General features: G+C 51.7%; 1 protein-coding gene across 3 annotated transcripts; it reads left to right on the top strand.

Annotated features, from left to right (window-relative positions):
• Positions 1–6,670: 6,670 nt before the first annotated feature.
• On the top strand, positions 6,671–18,856 carry DNAL4 (dynein axonemal light chain 4). 3 transcript variants are annotated; one of them, XM_061418560.1, is made up of 5 exons: positions 6,671–6,780; positions 14,237–14,444; positions 16,001–16,084; positions 17,388–17,486; positions 18,713–18,856. In XM_061418560.1, exons 2-5 carry the CDS (start codon positions 14,376–14,378, stop codon positions 18,839–18,841), a joined length of 381 nt encoding a protein of 126 aa, XP_061274544.1. In that variant the 5' UTR covers positions 6,671–6,780; positions 14,237–14,375; the 3' UTR covers positions 18,842–18,856. The 3 variants fall into 3 exon arrangements, with proteins under 3 accessions (XP_061274544.1, XP_061274543.1, XP_061274545.1); XM_061418559.1 differs by lacking the exon at positions 18,713–18,856 and adding an exon at positions 17,597–18,483; XM_061418561.1 differs by lacking the exon at positions 18,713–18,856 and having other exon boundaries at positions 17,388–18,483.
• Positions 18,857–21,832: the final 2,976 nt, after the last annotated feature.

The following is a 21,832-nucleotide window of genomic DNA, read 5'->3' as shown; positions in this document are numbered from 1 at the left end:
ATGTCTCGTGAGCTTTAAAATTCATGGCAGCAACAGAATTAAAAAGTGGGTAAATGCAAGTAAAATATCCTAATGTCTGCACGGTCCTGGAAATAGTTAAAGTATTAATTTTATGTTTGATTTTAACAAGCATAGTATCAATATTGAATTCTCCTAGGGTAATCAGTAAAAGGATTGTAAAAAATAAATGTAACTAACAAGTTAACTATAGGAGAATAAAATAGAATAATAGAAATCCAAAGAAGGCCAGAAAAGGAAAAAAAGAAAAAGGAACACAGAAAGGGAGGGATTAGTAGAAAATAGTGAAGTCATTGATTTAAACCTAAATTGAACATCAGTGGTTAATTAAATGTGAAAAGATAAATATTCCAATGAAAATATTAATATTGTCAAATTGGACTTTAAGTCTATAGAAAGGTTGAAATTAAAAGGATAGAAAAATATGTACCATGCAAACACTAATTCAAAGAAATTTTGTCTATGGACTTTCCTGGCGGTCCAGTGGTTAAGACTCTGGGCTTCAATGCAGGTTGTTTGGGTTCCAGCCCTTGTCAGGGGACTTCAGTCCCACATGCCACAGAGCTCAGCCGAAAACAAATAAATAAACAAAGTACGTTGATGTAGCTATACTCAAAGTAGACTTAAAGCCAAGAAGCACTGCTAGAGATAGAAGGCCCATTTCATGATGGTAAAGAGTCAGTCTCTTAGGAAGAGAGAATTATAAATTTGCATGTGTGTGTCAACACAGCTTTATAGTTATATAAAGTAAAAATTGATAGAAACAAAAGGAAAAGTTGACAAATCCATAGTTGTAGTGAGATATTTTAACATACCTATCTAAATGATTTATAGGGCTAGCAGAAAAAAATTTCAGTATAAGTATGAAGCCCAAGCTGGAATCAAGATTGCCAGGAAAAATATCAATAACCTCAGATAGGCAGATGACACCACCATTACAGCAGAAAGCAAAGAAGAACTAAAGAGCTTCTTGATGAAAGTGAAAGAGGAGAGTGAAAAAGTTGGCTTAAAACTCAACATTAAAAAAACTAAGATCATGGCATCCGGTCCCATCACTTCATGGCAAATAGATGGGGAAACAATGGAAACAGTGACAGACTTTATTATCTTGGGCTCCAAAATCACTGCAGATAGTGACTGCAGTCATGAAATTAAAAGACGCTTGCTCCTTGGAAGAAAAACTATGACTAACCTAGACAGCATATTAAAAAGCAGAGACATTACTTTGCCAACAAAGGTCTGTCTAGTTAAAGCTATGGTTTTTCCAATAGTCATGTATGGATGTGAGTTCAGTTCAGTTCAGTCGCTCAATCGTGTCCGACTTTTGCGACCCCATGAACCGCAGCACGCCAGGCCTCCCTGTTCATTACCAACTCCCAGAGTCCACCTAAACCCATGTCCATCGAGTCGGTGATGCCATCCAACTGTCTCATCCTCTGTCGTCCCCTTCTCCTCCTGCCCTCAGTCTTTCCCAGCATCAGGGTCTTTTCAAATGAGTCAGCTCTTCACATCAAGTGGCCAAAGTATTGGAGTTTCAGCTTCAACATCAGTCCTTCCAATGGACCACAAAGAAAGCTGAGTGCTGAAGAATTGGTGTTTTTGAACTGTGGTGTTGGAGAAGACTCCTGAGAGTCCCTTGGACAGCAAGGAGAGCAAACCAGTCCATCCTAAAGGAGATCAGTCCTGATGTTGAAGCTGTAGCTCCAATACTTTGGCCACCTGATGCGAAGAACTGACTCATTTGAAAAGACCCTGATGCTGGGAAAGGAGGAGAAGGGGACGACGGAGGGTGAGATGGCTGGATGGCATCACTGACTTGATGGACATGAGTCTGAGCAAGCTCCAAGAGTTGGTGATGGACAGGGAAGCCTGGCATGCTGCAGTCCATGGGGTCGCAAAGAGTTGGACACAATTGAGAGACTGAACTGAACTGATAGAACATCTGAACAAAATGGTAAACAGACTTGGCCTAACAGAGCAACTATAGAATAGACATTCTTTCCAATTATGTGTGAAAATTTTACCCATACTGACTATAGGGAGTAAAATAATGCCTCTCCCCCAAAGATGTCCACATCGTGATCCCCAGGACCTGTGACTATGTTCTCATGTGCCAGAGTGAAACAAGTTTGTGGATAGAATTAATGTTGCTAATCAGATGACCGTGAGATAAAGAGATTAATGAGGATTATCTGGTTGGGCGCAAGGTAATCATTGGGGTCCTCAGAAATAAAGAGGCTGAAGAGTCCGTGTCAGAAGAAGACAGGAAGTCTCTAGAAACCGGAAAAGGGAAAGAAATAGCCTTCTGCAGAGACTCAGGAAGGAACACAACTCTGGGGACACCTGATTTTAGCCTACTGAGACCCATTTCAGACTTCTGACTCCAGAACTGTAAGAATAACAAATGTATGTCATCTTAAATCACGATTTTTCCATTATCTATGATTGCAGCCAATGCAATTGCTGATTCCAGGGTGTCCATCATTAACCATCCTAAACAGCAGGGGCAGTGCATGAAAGGGTACAGCCAGAACATAGGCTGGATCTTGGGGATCAATGTGAGCTGAGTCTGAAGAAGCAGGGTAGGATCCTATCTACCTCATTTATTTATGAAACATTTACTAAGCACCTACTCTCTGCTAGGTCCTGAGTGAAACACAGCAATGTGGAGATGAACAAGACAAAGTCCTTGCTCTCAGGAAGCTCACGGGGAAGGACGGGGAACTAAAGTCAAGTAGAAAACAGTGGAGAAGAGCAGTGACAGGCACGTGCCCTGGATGCGAAGGGAGTACAGAGGACTTTTCTGGTTGCAAGTGATAGAATCCCAACGTGTGCAAGAGAAGACCAAAAATGTATGGGCTACTAGAGTCAAAAGGAGGGATGGCTAGAGGCAGAATGTGGGCAGAGAGGATGCAGGGAGGTGAGCAACGGCATGGAGTGTGTGGAGAGCCATGAGAGCTGGGGTGGCTTGGGCATAAAGCACAGAGGAGATGGAGGTGCCCATAGGCCACACTATGGTGGGGGCCAGCCTCAAATGCCAGGCCATGCATCTGGATGTCATTTGGTAGGCAATGGGCAACTGTGGAGGGAGGGAAGCAGTTGTTAAAGAGAGGAAGGGAGGGACTTCCCTGGTGGTCCAGTGGCTAAGACTGAGTTCCCAATGCAGGGGACCTGGGTTTAAGCCCTGGTCGGGGAACTAGATTCCACATGCTGCACCTAAGACCTGGTGCAGCCAAAATAAATAAATACTTTAAAAAAGAGAGAGAGAAATGCAAAATGGTGAAATTTGGGTGTTAGAAGTATCACGCTGACTGTGGTATGGAGGGTGGATCAGAGAAGGGCAAGACTGCAGTCAGGCATTCCTATTAGGAGGTTATTGCAATAATACAGGTGGGATGGTGGTTCTGCGTCTATGAGGAGTGCCATCAGAAGGGGATGTAAGCAGAACACAGGAGTCAGAATCAGAAGGCTCGTGATTGATTTCAGGTGGGTGACGGTCGTGGGAAAGGAGAAGGACCAGATTCCCTGATTTATTTTTTATTCTATTATTTTTTAATATTTATTTATTTTTGGCCATGTCAGGTCTTAGCTGCAGCTCAGGGGCTCCAGAACATGTGAGTTCAGTAATTGTGGTGGGCAGGCTTGGTTGCCTCATGAGGCAAGTGGGATCTTAGTTCCCCCATCAGAGATTGAACCCATGTCCCCTGCACTGGTAGGCAGACAATTCTTGACAACTGGACCACCAGGGAAGTCTCAAATTCCCTGATTTCTGATGGAGGCAACTGGGAGTGGGGTTAATGCCATTGATCAAGATGGGGATGCAGGAGAGGAGTTTGGAGGAAGATGATGGATTCAGATTACACTGAGTATAGAGGGTTTGTGGGACATTCTGGTGGAGACAGTCAAGGGGCAGCTGGATATTTAGGCCTATAACTCCAAGGCGAAGCCTAATCTGGAGAAACACAGGAGCCATCAAAATCTACAGGGACATTGACAATAGAATCATTGTCAGTTCGGTGGCTCTGCAGCCTACTTTGAAGATGAGTTTAGTCAACAGTTTTATCCCAGCAGAGTGGATGGGTCCTGTAAGAAACGAACTACAAGGGTCTATTGTATTCTGCTCTTCAGGAGGTCACTGGTAACCATGGAAGAAAGAATTTTGGTGGCATTGTGGGAGTGTAAGCCAGATTGCAGTGGGCTGCAGAATGAATGGGAGGTGAGAAAGAGAAGACAGAAAACGTGGACCCCTTTGGGGAGAAGTTTGGATGAGAGGCGGAAGCAAGAGCTTCATCCCCCTCAAAGGCCACCTTCCATCTCCTGGAGGAACTTGGCAAAGAGGATTGGGAAAATCTGGAGGCTGAATCAGATGTTCCATGGACCCCAGATCACACCAGGGAGGCAAGCTGGGAGTCGCCAAAGGCCTAGGGAACCTTAAACTTACAAGTCTCAAAACTAAACCTGCTGTACCTGCCTTTATCTACCTATTCCAAATCCAGTCTGCCATCTTCTCCATCCAAGTAATCATCCATAACTCAAATCTGCCCATGTTTCTGCCCCACCTACAACCCCCCAGCAGCTACTTTCCCCACTCTCACCTCACCTCCCTGAACTGGCATTCAAAACCCTACTTTCCAGAGTTCCCTGGCAGTGCAGTGGTTAGGACTCAGTACTTTTGCTGCTGTGGTCTGAGTTCAATCCCTGGTCGAGGAACAAAGATCTCACAAGCCGTGCAGAACAGCCAAAAACAAACAAACAAAAAACTCTACTTCCCTCTGCATCTTCACCTCCACAGTCTTCACTACCCCCTCATCCTCTACCCAGGCCTCCTGGAGCCACAGAAGTTCCCAGTGAACTCTGCTCTCCCACCTTCATTAGCCTACTAGTCATCTTAGACTCAGTCTACTCAAACACCACCTCCTTTGAGTTAGCTACTCCATCCTTGGAGAGAACCAGGACCTTGCCCACACCTCGATCAGAACTCAGGTAGAATGAATTACTCTGTGTCTATTTGTTGACATGGCTTTCCCCACACTGGACCATGCTTGCTATGGGACCAAGGTCCCCATTATTCCTTATTCCTTATCCCCTCATTCCTCTCTGAATCATCAGCACCTGGCAAGGGCTGAGTTCCCAGCAAGTGCCAAAGAATGTGAAGTGGAGATCCACCCAGAGTACCCATCATGAGAGGGTAAATGTTTAAAATACGAAGTACTTCACTGACCCTTTGATCCACCAGTCAAAACCTTGAATCTGCAGGGTTATCTCCCTTCCCCCCTTTCCTTTCTCCCTAATTGTACTAATACATTCAGATTAATTTCTCCTAAGGGAAAGAAAAGGCAGGCTCTGGAAAACTATATCTTTAAGTCATATGCTACAGTGTCTCCTACGGACCAGGTTGAGGCAGCTCTATGACGGTGTGCCGCAGTGCAAGAGCCCTGGGTTCCTTCTCTAGGAACCTAACCTTGATTTTTTTTCCTTTTACAAACTATGTAACCTCTCTGAACCTTAGTTCAGATGGATGTGGTTACGAATACTATTACCTAAAAGAACTGTGGAGAGAATCAGGTGCAATACTCATGCAAAAGCCCTACATGATGTTACTTTATATTAGGCTTTTGTTCAGTTCAGTTCAGTCGCTCAGTCGTGTCCAACTCTTTGAAACCCCATGGACTGCAACACACCAGGCTTCCTTGTCCATCACCAACTCCTGGAGCTTACTCAAACTCATGTCCACCAAGTCAGTGATGCCATCCAACCATCTCATCCTCTGTCACACCCTTCTCCTCCTGCCTTCAATCTTTCCCAGCATCAGGGTCTTTTCAAATGAGTCCTTTGTATCAGCTGGCCAAAGTATTGGAGTTTCAGCTTCAGCATCAGTCCTTCCAATGAATATCCAGGACTGATTTCCTTTAGGATGAACTGGGTGGATCTCCTTGCAGTCCAAGGGACTCTCAAGAGTCTTCTCCAACACCACAGTTCAAAAGCATCAATTCTTCCACGCTCAGCTTTCTTTATAGTCCAACTCTCACATTCACACATGACTACTGGAAAAAACATAGTGTTGACTAGATGGACCTTTGCTGGCAAAGTAATGTCTCTGCTTTTTAATATGCTGTCTAGGTTGGTCATAGCTTTTCTTATAAGGAGCAAGTGTCTTTTAATTTCATGGTTGCAGTCACCATCTACAGTGATTTTGGAGCCCAAGAAAATAAAGTCTGTCACTGTTTCTATTGTTTCCACATCTATTTGCCATGAAGTGATGGGACCAGATGCCATGATCTTAGTTTTCTGAATGTTGAGTTTTAAGCCAACTTTTTCACTCTCCTCTTTCACTTTCATCAAGAGGCTCTTTAGTTCTTCGCTTTCTGCCGTAAGTGTGGCCTATTAGTGTCAGGACACCAACAAGTTGCATTTGCTGTTTCAAATGACTAACAGACACTCTCCAGATAATACCGCTCTTCCAAATTTCTCTAAAATGAGAACTTCTGTTTATGCCCAACTCCTCAGGCCCATTTAAGACAACTATAAGTGAAGCCCCGCCTCCTCAATCTGTAAGCCACGCCTCTTTTCGTACATTTTACGTTGTAGGGCCCTTCAGTGTTGATTGACATCTTGGTTCACCAATAATAAGTAAAAGTCCCGTAACGTCCGGTGAGGGGGCAGGACTTCCTCGCTGTTGCTAAGACACTCTTGTTTCGCTCCTTGACAACCCTGGCGGGGGTGCGCTCGCTGAGGCCTTAGCTCCGGCCCCCTCGGGAGCAGGTGAGGCCACGGGGTGCGGCGGGCAACCGGGCGGGGAGGGCCGGCCCGAAGCGGGACCGGGAGGCATTGCGGGGCGGGCGGGGCCTCGCCCACCGCAGAGGCCCCACCTCAACCTCCTGCCTGTTGGTCCCCAGTTCCAGATCCTCCCAACCCCCATCCTCCCCACGCCCCCACCCCCCCGCGCCGCCACCACACTTTGGGGACCTGCGAGCTCTGTCGAGACAGTTTCGCTGTCGCTACTCTGCAGGCCCTTCTGAGATCCCCTCCAGCTTCACGTTCCCCCGTCCTCTCTAACCCGACTCCCCCTGCACCTTGATCCCCCATCATTCGCAGAGTAACCCCCTCCTCCCATGGGTGGGCGGGTGGTCGCCATCGCCTCCTCCCAGACCGCTTGAGTTGGACACTTGACGACTGTCTGAGAGTCGAGGCTGGTCATTTCCCTCTTTGGGCCTCAGTTTCCCTATTTGTAAATGAGAAGTTAGGTTGAATGATCCCTAAAGTCTCTTTGACTCTGACGTTCCAGGATGTGATTCTTTGACCCAACTGTAGACTTCCCCGAGGACGTGATCTTCATGGGAAGTTTGGAGTATAGTGAAAAGGACTTTGTTGTTGTTCAGTCGCTCAGTCGTGTCCTCCGACTCTTTGCGACCCCATGGACTGCAGCACACCAGGCTTCCCTTCCTTCACCGTCTCCTGGAGAAAAGGACTTGGCAAACCTAATTTGGATTCCCAGCTACAGGACCCTAGCAAGTTCTCTAATCTCCCTGGAGTCCAGCCTGAGTATATACAGAATTAGGATACTATAGCATATCTCCTCGGGGGATTCTGAGAATAATATGAACTTCCTTCCTTTGTCTCATATTTCCACGCATTTCCCTCCCTCTGAGAATCACCCTGTTTCTCCGTTTCACCCTCCAATTCACATCTCCAGCTCAGATACTTCTCCTGGGCTTCCATCCTTAGTGAGACTTTGGGGGTGGGGGTTGAAATAGAGATTGCTTTATTGATGTAGTGATTGGACTTGATGGCTCCCCTCCTCCCCCTGGTAATATCCATGATTCTGTGATCCCCTTCTCCTGAGGAGATACCTCCATTTGCATATCTCACCAACAAATTAAACTCAGTAATTCAAACATCAAAGTGTCCCGCATTCTCTGTCTGTCCATCTGTTCTACCTGAATTCTCCGGTCTCTCTCAGCGAGATCACCGTCCTCCTGGGGCGTCATCTGCCCCTCTGCCGTGCTTATCCCACTTAGGCAGTGTCACATCTTTGTCTCTGCCTTTGCAAGGATCTCACAGTCTCTCCATGCCTGAAGCCATCATCCTCGTTCAAGTTTTTAATGCCTGTCACCCAGGCCATCTCTATAGCTTCCTAACTGGTGTTCCTACCCCCAGTCTCTCCTCCTGTTAACCCAGTCCACCAGAGTAATTGTCAAAACACAGCCATGTCACCAGCCCCCAGGAGACCTCCAAAGGACTTCTCCTTCTCCACTAAAAATATGCATATTTCTTAAGCCTGGGTCTCAGGGCTCTTCTCCACATCCACAACCCTATCCCAGCCTCTTTCCCAGCATGCCTCCTCTCTTCTCATTTGCCAGGTTCTGTCCTCTGGCCAAATTGGACTGTTGGACTTTCCCATAAAACCCTTTGAGCTTTCTGCTTCGACATCACTGTGTTTGCTCATCACTCTGCCTGGAATGTCTTCCTCGCCTTGCGCACCAGTCAGGATTCCCACTCACTGTTTAAGGTCTGACTCAAATGTTGCCCCTGCCACCACACACTCACTGTCCTCTCCCCTGTCCTCCAGAATTCTCCTCTTCCTTCTAGTTCCATGTCTGTCTGGTGGCACTTCCTGTTCTCTGCCATGAACCATAGTTAGTTCCTTGGGTATGTGTGTTGTTCCCTCATATTAGATTGTATGCTCCTTGAAAGCGGAGACTCTCTCTTGCTTATAGCAGAGCAGTTGAGAAAGCTTAGTCCTAAAGTCATATATGCCGAGTGCATCCTGGCTCATCCATTTATCAGCTGGGTGGGAAGTCGCTTTGCTTTGCTCAGCCTGAATGATCGTCAGGGAAGTAAGGATAATAGTGCTTGTCTGATGGAGTTCTTAGGGGGAGTAAATGAGATCCTCTACATAAAACACCCATCCTGTTGCCTTGCTCAAGGTCGGTGCTCAATAGATGTTATTGAAGGGATTTGATAGGGCCCCCCTTCCCAGGGGGCAAATGAAATACAGTTTAATTAGAGTTTAGATATTTGTTGGGCTTCTGCCACGTGCCAGACACTGGACGCTGCTCTGGGGGCATCTACAGAAGAGCAGAGCAAGTCCTTCATCCCCGGGAGATTGTCTGGACTCACGACACACTGCTGAGTCGTGACTGGCTATGAGACGTCACCAGTGATTAGTGATTATGAATGATTTTTTTAAAAAGTAACTCAGTGCTAACTTCAGTTTATTTTTGTGATAACATCATTCTTAGTCACTTACGTTCAAATCTGTTCCCTTGAGTGGGAGAAGGGGGAGTAGGTGTGAAATGGGGGGTGGGGAGGAGGCGGGTAAGAGACTTAGTAACCCACTGTCTGTAGTAAGCAGCTGTCCCCTTGTGATGGCTGTGATAGGTAATGCTTTGTATCTTGACTAAAGTGTGCAGATGGCATCCAAACTTGGCCATGTCCATGAGGGAGAACCATATGAGTCAGTATGGTTTATTACATCATCTTATACATAAAGAAAATGTCTTGATCTCTATCTCTCCATCTTTCTTTCCCTCCCTCCCCCTGGTTGAAGGCACATCAGAAGTTTTCACCAGACATCAGTGAAATGAAAAAATATAAGGGGGATGTGAAACAAACCAAAACCCTTTGTGTACATGAAAGGTAATTGTCTTCTCGAGGACTGTTCTTTATCCTGCAATCATCACTTTCTTACTCTTGAAACTTTCTTTTACAGTAGATGATGCATTTCAAACTGATGGTGAAACCTAGATGGTCCGTGTTGTTTCCGGACCTCCCTGATATCTTAGGTGAAAGCCTTCAAGTCCTCCGTTCCTTTCTCCTCACCTTACGAGCCTCACCTTTTGTTTGCCAGAAGGCAGAGGGCGGACTTGTCAGGGGAGGGCGGGAGGATGTCCGAGGTGCCGAGGGTGTGTGTGGCCTCACTACAGCCGGAACCAGCAGGCCCGTGTGGGCAGGAGTCTGGACTGCTGGCTGCCAAGGATGGACACTGTTTGTGTTACTGTCTTGCCTCCTACTTGCTCGGGACAGGAGAGAAAGCACAGAAGGTAGAGAAGAGTAGATAAGGATTCAGATCCTGGCTGTGTCCCTCCAGGCCAGCCCCCAGACCTCTCTGAGGTGCCTTGTCTGAGAACTGTGAGTGGGTGCTGCCCCCACAGGTTGTTCTGGGATGAAATGAGACAGCAGGTGTGAAAGCAATGTATCACTCACTGCACCAGAGCTCCTCCAGCCCAGCTGTGTTTGCAGAATTCACTTGTGACTCCTTCCTGCCTCAGTACTAACGGCACAGAGCGGGAGCTCGATGAGTGTTGGTTTGTTTGCCTGAGCGTTTCGCTGTTTAGTTGGCTGGGATTCAAAGGACACTTCCTCCCGCGCCAGTAACAAAAGCTGACATTGACTGTGAAGTAGAGTCTGTTTTTAGACCCAGTTTCCAGATGAGAAAAATGAGGCCTGGAGAGGTTAAACACTTATCTGAGACAGTCCGAGGTGTGAAGCCAGACCTTCTTGTGGAGCCTGTACTCACAACCATAAAGCTATGCTCCACACATGTCCTCCCATCTCTCCGATGCTGGAAAGAGGTCAAGGCGGCAAGCTGTGGTCTGCGAACCAAGCTTATTCCAGGTGCTGAGTGGCTGGAGGGGGTGGTGAGGGGCCTTTGTTTCCCAGAATTCATTCATTTTTCCTTCCTCCTTCCTACATCCCCTAACCCACTTAAGGATTCTTCCCAAACATTTCAGAAGCAAAAGAATAAACAGTGACTGAGGTCAGTGTCCACAAAAGAACAAAGGACACAGGCTTTGACAAGATGATGAGATGAGGAGCCCAGCTCATTGCCGAGGAGAAGCCTCACGTCAGACATGGGCGAGGCTGTGTAAGGCTCCATAAGGGCCCTTGGGTGAGAAGGAGAATAAAGGGCAGAGCGGGAGCAAGGCTGACGCTGGCTCTGTGCGCCCAGACGGACCCCGGGGAGAGTCGAGCTCTGCTACCCAGCAGATTCGCGTGCCCTGGCCGGGAGCACACTTAAATTATTAAAGGGCTCTCTTTTAGACCTGACGCAACTGCTTTCTGGCCTGGACCTGTCAGGCACACACTCGTTTGCATGGAAGATTGATAAGGTTATTAAAACTTGAGTTGTGCTATTTTGGGTAACATTCAGCAGGGTTTTAAAATCGGAGCTGAATGACTATAGCTGTACTATAATGGTACAGTGTCATAAAAAATTCTACCTTTGTACATTTGGAGACACCTTGTCTATAACTGTTCCTTTTCATTCTGAGTCTCATCCCTTTTGGATCCCCAGAAGTGTGTGTAGAGGTTAGGAAAAGCCACTTGCAGTCATGATCTTTAATAAATGTGGCCGAAAGATGTGGACGAAGTCTCAGCTGATAACGTGGTGGTGGTTAGAGCAGCGCAGTGCTGGGTGCAGAGGGCCCTACGGTTTCCAAACGCTCGTGTGCATATGTACTTGGTGCTCACGACAGCTCCCTGAGAAGGACAAGGTGGGATCGTCCCATTTCGCAGAGGAGGACACCAAGGCTCAGGAGGTTAAATTACTTGCCTCAGGCTGCAAAGCAGGGAAGAGGGCAGAACTGCTTTCGGTTTTAGAGCTGGTACTCTAGCCTCAATGCCCCACCTCATAGTCTTGTATCTTCTCTATCAGGTGATATCCCACCCACCCCACCCCCCCCCCAAAAAAAACTGTCCCAGTGGCTTTCCCACTTTGTTCCTGAAGAATGGGCTTTGATAACACCTCTGAAGTGTGGTTTCATCCAGGATTCCACATGCTGAAGCAGAGTCCGAGCAGTGGTCACGGACCCTGAGGTCCCCGAGGGCAGACGTGTGCACGGTTGCCTCTGAGCTCCCCTCCACGCTGGCTCTTGTTAGCCCAGAGGCCGAACTGAATCGGATTGAAATATTCGGGTGGAAGGGGCCTAAAGCAGCTGCTTCAGCATCATAAGTTGTTCCCACTTGAAAGTCTCAGGAGACAGCAAAGCTTACAAAGGATGTAATCCTTTTACATCAGTGTAGCCCCCACCTTCTGTCACCCCTTGATAATGTGGGGGAGGAGGCAACGAAGTGGCCTTTACCAAATACCGCAAGGAGGACGGGGGATGGGGCCTTAATCGGAACGAGAAAGGACAAGTTGATTCACTGCCTTTTGTGAAATAAAGAAACTTGAGCAGAAAGGACAATGAGATCGTACTTGGTCATTTGCCAGCTTATATGTAGAGACAAACAGACACAGCTAATATCTGGGTGGTACAAATGCCCAGGATGGTGAGATAAGAAGCCGTCTGTCTGCTGGGAAACCAGAGCATACCCGGGCAATGGGGGGGAGGACCCCCCCCTCTGCCGGGCAGAGGGTGATGCCAGGCTTCCAGCTTCGCTCGAGGGAGCCAACCACATGGAGTAGCACTGAGGATTTCTGCAGCACCAGAGAGAGGGATAAACTTGAAAGCACCGCCCAGAAAAAATGTGCCCAGAAAGCTCAAGGCTTGACCAAACAAGGATCAAGTTAGCGCTGGACAGGGAGACACCGAAAGGGACGCTTTAACATTCCTCTCACTGCTGGGATTGTGGGAGCCGTGCTAGTGGTCATGCCTCGGGGCGAGGTGTGTGGGCACCCACCTCGTGTGCTTGCTGTGTGCAGGCCCTGTAATGTGAGGACGGTGTTAGGATCACCTGTGTCGGAGACCATCCCAGGTCAGCTGCAGCTCTGCCGCTCAGTAGCTGAGTGACCTCCAGAGTGGTGATGCCTCCCTTACGTGCAGGACCTAACTCACGGGGTGATTGGTGGCGCAGGGCCAAGTAAGTGCACGTTGAGTACTTGCAACAGTGTCTGGCCCGCAGGAAACCCAACCGATGTCACCCGTCATTACCTACCCGTTACTACGCTGGGCATCTTCAGGGTTCAGGGGCTGTGCAATGAAAATTAAATTTATTTGGAAATGTGAGTGATGCTGGAATATGATAACATTATTTGGCTGTATTTGCATACCAACTCAGTCCTATCCAACTCTTTTCAACCCCATGGACTATAGCCCGCCAGGCTCCTCTTGTCTGTGGGACTCTCCAGGTAAGAACACTGGAGTGGGTTGCCATTTCCTCCTCCAGGGGATCATCTCAAGTCAGGGATCAAACCTGCGGCTTCTGCATTGCTGGGAGATTCTCTACTACTGAGCCATCAGGGACACCCATTTGTCCAGTAAGGATAGTTAAAAGGGGCTTAATGATGTGGTGGTTCGTTTTCATTTATATTAGTTGTACTTCTGAGATTAAAAGTTCTTTGAGTTATAGGATAAACTGACTTGTAGGATAGAGAGAAACACTGAGTTTCAAGCACTGCTTCCAGTCATTTAGGATCCAGGCCCATCTTTTAAGGAAAAGCCCCATCTGTTTTTCCCTAAGATTTGGAAAGAAAAAAGAAATCTACGCATGTGTATTAGGCTTTATAACTTTTCCATCATATCCTTATGTGAATCTCCGAGGAGCCAGAGGGAGGGAAAAACAGTTTGCTGGGTGTTTGCTGAGTGCCTACTACGTGCCTGGCCTACGCCATCTCATTTGATTCTCTTAACAGCCCCACGAGGTAGATGTAACCACCTTCATGTTACTGATGAGAAATCTGAGGCCCCAAACCACATAACTAGTGAGCGGAAGGACCAGTAACTAAGGCCTGAGCCTCCCAACTCCTGGGCCAGCCGGATAGGACAGGGTGGCCGGAGGGAGTGGACGAGAAGAGGCGGGCTGCCTGGCACGCCAAGGAGGGCGCAGAGCGTCACTGGTCACATTTCTCCTCTAGAGCCAGGACCTGCAGAAGGAGGCACTTGCTTGCCCATAAGCCCAGAACTGTTGAACACGACCTGACATTTCACTTCCTGACCACATCTGCCGGGAAGCAAGGACGATTTACATAGTAGTCTAGCAAAGAAGCCAAGTTCGTTAATTGCAGGCTGAAGGCTCCACCCTCAGCCTGGCCGGCAGTCAGTATTTGTCTTGATAATGACAGTGTGGGCTTGCAGCATCGTACCAGCGTGTTCTTAACTGGGTCCCAGCATCTCGTGTTGACTCATCCTCCCGTCTCCAGACTTGCTGGCCATTTGGAAAGGGATGTGGAGGAGTTGAGACGGGGAGGTGTCAGATTGTTACTGAGACATTTCTAATTTGTGATGTATAGTTTTTAAGCCAACTCGTTTCTCCTGGTTTTTCCTGTTTTCTACAGCACCCCTTGGGGAAAGACATTTTCTGCTTCCACCAAGCTGGCAGGGCCTGCTTCCTGAATCTCCTGGGTGTGTCTTAATTACCAGTCCCAGCACCTCCTGAAAGCATCCCTCTCTCCTCCTGGTCACAGTGGAAATATCATGGGAGAAACAGAAGGGAAGAAAGATGAGGCTGATTATAAACGACTGCAGACCTTCCCTCTGGTCAGGGTAAGGCCCGGGGGAGGGAGGCAGTGGCCAGCAGGGCCCAAGCGCCTTAGAGAGAGAGGTGAGGGGGAGCTTATCCCCGCAGGATAGCATTGGGAGGAGATTATGACGGGCTCTGCTGGCCAGTCTAGAGACCGAGGGGGCGCCCACAGTGATTCATTCATTCATTCATCCATTCATTCATTCAACAATTACTTAGGCCACTTACTACATACCGGGCGCTGTTCTGGGCACTGTGGATATGGGAGTGAACAAGACAGAAGCCTGGCCCATGTGGAAAAAAGGTTTAAAGAACATAATTTCAGGTCACAAGTGCCCTGAAGAAAAATAAAGCAGAAGTAAGGAGCTGGAGAGTAAATATTGGCTTCTGGAACGAGTTCTCTGATCAGAGACCTAAATAAAGTTAGGGAGCACGCCTTATGAGAGTCTGGAGAACATTCTCTAGGCAGGGGAAGCAGCAGGCATGGAAAGCCTGAGCAAGCTCAGCATCTGGGAGGCGCAGGAAGGCGGCCAGTGTGGCTGGAATGAGTGCCAAGTGAGGGGGCACAGGACGTGAGTGTCAGTGTGACAGCCAGGCCAGCCTCCCAGGCCTGGGGGCCACAGTGAGAAATGGGGATCCCATCCTGACTTCAAAGGGAAACAGTCAAGAGCCTTCAGCAGAGGAGTAGGAGTCTGGTGATCTGTTTAATGTTTCTGAAAGAGCCCTCCAGCTGTTGGATGGAGAGTGGATTTTAGGGAACCCGAGTGGAAGCGGGGAGACCAACCAGGATGCTACTGCAGAGACCCAGGGAGAGAGAGGGTGGCCAGGTCCAGGTCACGGAGCAGAGATGGCAAGACACGGTAGGGCTCTAGACAGAAGCTGAAGGGAGAGCAATGGAATTCAGCAGCGCACTGGATGCTGGGTATGAGGGAAAGCAGGCCACGGGGGACTGCCAGGGCTGGTTTTGTCCTGAGTGTGGGAGAGAGAACAGTGTCGGTTACCAAGAGGGGGAAGACAGAGGACTAGGTTTGTGGGGGAACATCAAGCGTTATCTTTCAGACCTCTGAGGCTGGCAAGTAGGCAGCTGGACATAGGAATCCAGAGCCCCAAAAAGAAGTCAAAGTAAGGATGAACATGTGGGAGCCCTGCCTGCATAGAAGATGTCTGCATCCACAGAGCAGGGCGGGATCCCTGCAGAGCAGGAGCTGGAGAAGACGCGAGGGTGGAGACGGAGCCCAGGGGAAGAGGGCACCCAGAGAGGGCCGGGCAGAAAAGCAGGGGGCCCTCAGAGCGGCCGCACCATCTCTTCAGGACCTGAGCGAGTCAGCTGTGCCCTGAGGCTGCTGGTAAAGCGTCTCCGTGGCCAGCGTGCTCCTGCCTGGCCAGCCGCCTTCCCCAGTGTGTCGCTGGTTGCACAGGGACCCTGGATGTAAGAGCCCACTAGGCCTCGCTCGGTTCCGTCAGCAGATGGGTCATCTCTCTGGGCTCTGCCCGTGCCTTAAGCTTGGGACGAGAGGCCAGCCCAGAAGACGGGTCACAGGCTAAGGCTGTCTCTGTTTGTCCCCCGCCCTGTCTCCAGCACTCGGACATGCCAGAGGAGATGCGAGTGGAGACCATGGAGCTGTGTGTCACGGCCTGTGAGAAATTCTCCAACAACAACGAGGTATTGCCATCAGTGCAGCCCCTCGTGTCTTGGGTGACCCCTGCGGCCCCAGTCCCCGCAGCCAGCTACACAGAGTGCCGCTGGGGCCAGGCTAACCCTTCCTGGGAAGCTTTCAGAGCGTGGGGAAGGCCGGTGAGAGCAGAGGCTGGCGCTGTCTCGGGCACTGACCCAGTGCTAGAGGGAGAAGAGCCAGGGCACTTTGTCTGACGCCCCTGTCCACATGCACCGTCTCAGGTGGGCTGCAAAATAGGATACTTACCCCTTGGCTCCATCCCAGTGGAGAACAGAGGCCCGCCCAGGCATTCATTCATGTATCCATTCATCCATTCAGCAAAGATGTTAAACACCATCCCTGTGCCAGGTACTGCCTTAGGTGCTGGCGACACCAGGTAGGCATGGACACAGGCAAAGTCATTCATCAGTCTGCTGGTGAACAAGAAGGAAGCCAGAGTGGTGGCAGCCTGTGGGGGAGGCAGACCCTGGCCACTGCACCCAGCTTCAGGCCAGGCAGGCCCAAGCTCAGATCTCAGTCTCCAGCCCCTTCCTATGTCTTTAGCCTTGGACAGGCCAGTTCTCATCGCGGGGCCCCAGTTTCCCGGTCTGTGCCAGGGGGCGAGGATGCTGCCTCCTTGCTGGGTGGTCCTAAGGACAGACGTCCTGAAATGGTATGGGTGAGGCGCCTGGCATGGCGGCGGGACAGCAAGTGCCGGAGCCTGGGGCTTCACCCCGCGAAGGCCGGGCCTCTGCCCCTCCTGAGACCTCTTGAAAGAGCGAGCTCGGGAAGGACGGCGGGTGCCGCTGCCGCAGCTGACAGAGGCAAGGCCGGCTTCTCTCCCAGAGCCCACCAGATGCGCCAGGGAAGGCCGCTGTGCTCCCTGAAGGTAACCCTGAGCCCTCGCTGTGACGATGGCGATGGCTCCATCCACGGCGATTGCTCCATCCGCGACGATCGCTCCATCCTCAGCATGTGCTCAGGGGTGCTGGCTCATTGAGGGCTGAGAGCAGCCTCCGAGCTCCAGCCGGTGCCCCGTCTCAGGCCCGATGCCCCACCCTGCTGCCTCACCGGTGTCTTCCGACGGCTGAGGTAGAAAGTCCGATTCGCCGTAGCTGTGTAGCCGCCCCTGGTAGGAGGGGCCGGAAACCCTGTCTGAAGGTTCCGAGAGCCCAACAGCAGTCGCGAGTCTACAAGGCCTCTCTCTTGCCGAGACTTCTGCTTTCCCCGCGAGGGCACTGACTCACGCCCACTCTCACCCCCAAGCTGCCCCCCACCCGCCCACCCCCGACGAGCCTGCTCTCGTTGCAGAGCGCTGCCAAGATGATCAAAGAGACCATGGACAAGAAGTTCGGCTCCTCCTGGCATGTGGTGATCGGCGAAGGCTTCGGCTTTGAGATCACACACGAGGTGAAGAACCTCCTCTACCTGTACTTCGGGGGGACCCTGGCTGTGTGTGTCTGGAAGTGCTCCTGACACACCGTCCCCCCGCCCTTCCCCGCCCCACCCCACCCCCGCAGGCCTTTCCCCCAAAAGCTGTCCCCCTGGGAGCGGGGAGCAGCCACGGGCAGGTCCTGACTTCCCAGAGGAAAGCTGGGGTCTTTTCTCCGTTGTCCTGTGTACCGTGTCCTGAGCCGCGCCCCGCGTGTGCATCCGCAGCCATCTCACGCTGAGTCCCCGGGTGTGAGGGGGCAGCAGGGGAGGGCTGGGGGGGTGGGGTGTGTGTGACAGGGTCAAAGGAGGGGCGGGGGGTGGCATTTTTTTCTCACAGGGACCTGCTAAGCCCCCACGCCTTCCCACACCCAGCACTGTGGGCAGGCGTCCGCCCGATTCTCGTCTTGACGGGGCCTGTGTGCAGATGGCCTCGAGGGAGCCTCTCCTCTTAGGGGGTCACTAAGGGCCCTCTCCTCGTCTTCTGGAGAAGCGGTGACCCCACCCCCAGAAGCCCCTTTTCCCGCCTGGCCCCGGGCTGAACATGCCACCGCGTCTTGTCCGGCCGACAGCTCCACAACCCCCTGGCTTTGGCATGAGGACCAAGCAGCCTGCCCCCCGCCCCGTCCCCAGCCCTCCCCCCACCTTGCCTCCACGTGTGCAGTTGGTAACCAGGGGCTGAGGGTGCGGGAACCGCGCCTGCGCGGTTTCTGGAAGTGTCACTGACCTCCGGTGAGACGCCTGGGCCAGGAGCGCCCTCGCCGCGAGGCCTGTTTCAGCAGGGAAACCTGGCCTGCCACTTACTTCTCATCAGGGACCGCATGCCGATTTGTACTTCTTATCTCTGCTGGGTTTTCTATATTCTTTTTGAGTGTGGGAAGAAGGGTTTTAGTAGAAGGGTGAATCCTATTTTACACAGCGGTCTTATTTATATATAAATGTCTTGGTTTTTACAATTAAAGTAACCAAAAACTGACCTTGATCTTATAGTCTCTTGTGGGGGGAACTGGAGCCAGGCTCAGTATTCTCAGGCTGCGCGGGAGTCCCAGGAACCTGGTGAGGCTGCTGGTGTCTCAGCGCCCAGGCCCTGCGCCTCCCTGTTCCGTCACGGTGCAGGCCCTGGGGACACTGGCTTGGGCACCCTGGTTGCCAGATTGAGCCACCGTAAAGACGCTTTCAGTCTCACATCATGTTGTTCTGTTCAGAGATGTTTCTTCAAGCATTCCCCCCATGAATGGGGACACCGAGACGGAGAAGCCACAGACCCTGCCCTCAGTGAGTTCGCGGTCTATGGAGGAGGAGCACAGGAACCCAGTTGTTCCAACTGGACATGAAAAGTGATGAAATAAAAGAAGGGTCTTCCCTGCCAGTCCAGCGGTTAAGAATCCATGTGCCAGTGCAGGGGACACAGGTTCAATCCCTGGCCTAGGAAGATCCCACATCCCCTTGAGCAACTGAGCCTGGGCACTGCAGCTACTGAGCCTGGTCCGCAAGGAGAGAAGCCACCTCCACAAGTGGAGAGCAGCCCCCAATCATTGCAACTAGAGAATGCCCGAGCACAGCAAGGAAGAGCTGAAGCAACTAAAAATAAATTAATTCTTTAAAAAAGAGAGCAGAGGGCATGGTGGGGGTGGATGGAAGGCCTCCACATCCAGCCTAGGGAGTGTCAGGGAGCCCCTGGCAGGGTGGGCCCTGAAAGCCAGCTCTCAAAGGAGAGAGGGATTTCCCCTAGGGAGGAGGTGCTCCGGGCCAAGTGATGCTGGGAGGAGATGCGTGGCGTGAGGGGCCGCCCTGCAGACCCGAGAAGCCCCCTTCCCCCCAATCTGAGTCTTACCCCTAGAAATGCTGGGTCTGGGCAGACCTGGGCCAGCCTGTCCTGCTCCCCAGCCTACCTTCCCTTCCTGAGGTGGCTCACCAGGACATCCAGGCCTGGCAGCCCTGGGCCCTGGCCCGGTCACAGCCTCCTAAGGCTTCGAGTCCATTTGTCATGGGATCTGTCGACAACTCTGCTGTACGGCATCCCATCCCTCCTCAGTTCTACTCAGAGACTCAGGCAGCTGAGCAGGGAGGGGAGCGCGGCGGACTGCTGGTGAATTTCACAAGTGTTCGCTGAGTTGCTGCTGGCGTGGGGTCCTGAGAAAAAGGAGGAGGTCAGGGTCACTGCCCCAAAGCTGGTTACCTAGACCTAACTGTGGTCATCTAGACCTAACTGGTCATCTGACCCTCTGGGACTTGTGGGATGGGGGTTCGGTGGGGAGGGCAACTCCTTGACCTTGGACCTGCGCTGACCTGAGCCCTGGGCCACACCAGGTGCTGCAGGGGGCGGTTGGCGAAGCGTGCAGATGGGAATACAAGGAGGTGGGCGCTGAGGCCTGGAATAGCTACAGTTTATTAACTGCTGCCTTGGCAGCTGTTCTCGCCTCTAATCTGCCACACGTAGGTGCCGCAAAGTAAGCCAGGCTCAGCGTGAATCCCAAGTGGTAGGGTGGCAGCCAGGGAGTGTGGGCTCTGAGGTCCACAGACCTGACTCAGGCCCAGCCCTGCTCTTCCTAACCTCGCTAGCCTCAGTGGCTTTGCCTATAAAAATGGGGATAAAACGCACCAGCTCCTGAGGTTTCTAAGAGCCTCAGGTCTGCCCCTGGAGCAGACGGCATGCCCCCCGCCATACACACTGTGCTTGGGGGTGCTGCCGTCTCCCCACCTTGGAGATGGGAACCTGCCTGACACTCAGCTGCTGCAAGACAGGGCGGAAAGTCAGCACGACGCTGCTGACCTCAGTGGCTCTCCTTCTCTCTCCCCGCTGGAACCCATGCCAGCCGTGGTCACCCTAACCATCCTCCCAGGCTCCTCCCTGCTCACAGCCAGAGATTCAACAAGCAGTTGCTGACGGGGACTGAAAAGGAGAGGGTCGTGACCATTGAGCGGTAGGCATGCTGGAACACCCCAGCCTTTGCGGCAGGCAGCTGGCAGTCCACTGAGGAAGGCAGACCCAGAAATGGAAAAGCAGGACGCACTTATAAGTCATCTGCCAGAGGGTGAGGGAGGGTGGGGTTCAGAGGAATGTGGGGTTCAGGGAAAGAGGCACTGTCACTGCCCCCAGGGCGCTGGGGAAGGTGTCACAGAGGAGGTGGCATTGAACTAGGCTGTGGCTTTCCCAGGGGAGGGATGAGATGGGGAAGGGAGAGATACTTGGAGAGGGCAGCCTCAGGTGAGGGGGGCCAGCATGTGCAGAACAGCAGTGCCCGAGGAAGCCACAGAGATGGATGTTGAGAGTGGTGGAGGATGTGCGAGTGGAGTTCCTGAGAGGGCAGAAGGAGGAAGAGGTTGAGGACAAGGAGACTCCAGCTGCTCAGCGTCCCTCACTTGGCAGGCACTTGGGCTTGCTTCCTTATGACGTGATGTTTTGTATCCTCAACAGAACTCCAACGTGGTCATCACTGTCCCCATTTACAGATGAGGCTGGGTGGATGAGAGATCTTGCCTGGGTCCAGCTAGGAAGTGGCTCCAGCTGGGACCTAGACCCCCGGCCTGCCAGCCTCACCAGTCCTGCTCATCGGGGCACCAGCTGCGTTTGCAGGCCCGTCGCCCAGACACCTCAGTCCCTTCTGCCGGCTCAGCATAGGGGAAGTCGGCAGCCTTTTTTGCACACATGTTGGGGGGCCAAGTCATAGGCCCCCCAACCCTCGGGGCCCCGGCCCTCTGCCTGGGAGAGCAGAGAACCGAACACTGCTCCCCTCCACCAGGACCTGCACAGACACTAGAAGCACAGGCCTCCCCAGGATTGGGGGTGGGAGCGGGGCAAGGGCACCAAGGCTGTCAGTGTGAGAAGATGAAGGGCAGGGGCTGGGTAGCAGGGCCCCATGGCAACCAAGACGGTGGGCACGCTGCCAAGGGGGCGAGAGGGCTGCCCTTGAAGCTGGCGGTGGGCCCGTGGAGAAATCTTCTGGTGAATATTTAATGCTCTCTCGGAAGTGATGCGGAGAAGCTCCAGGGTCCCACTTAACCTACTTCTGCTTCTCCCGAGAACAGAGCCTTTGGGGCAGGCAGGTGGTGTCCCCTGGGGTGGTGGGGGTCCCTGGCCAGTGTCTCACCCGCCCCCAGCTGGACTGACGGAGATGTGAAGCAGGGCTTGTTGGTTCCTTGAGAAGAAGGAGCAGGGAACACAGATACTGTCCTTCAGATCCTCCCCCGAGTCTGGGAGGGGAATTGTTCCATTTTAGCCACAAGCCACCGCCCTGTTCTATTTTCCTTTTGTTCGCCTCATCCCGTATTTAAAGTAACCGCCTCCCACCGCCGGCTGCTGTCTTCAGTCCTTAGGAAGGCGG

The sequence above is a fragment of the Bos javanicus genome, chromosome 5 (genome assembly GCF_032452875.1).
Source record: "Bos javanicus breed banteng chromosome 5, ARS-OSU_banteng_1.0, whole genome shotgun sequence".
Classification (NCBI taxonomy): Eukaryota; Metazoa; Chordata; class Mammalia; order Artiodactyla; family Bovidae; genus Bos; species Bos javanicus.
This window is presented reverse-complemented; position numbering and strand designations above follow the sequence as displayed.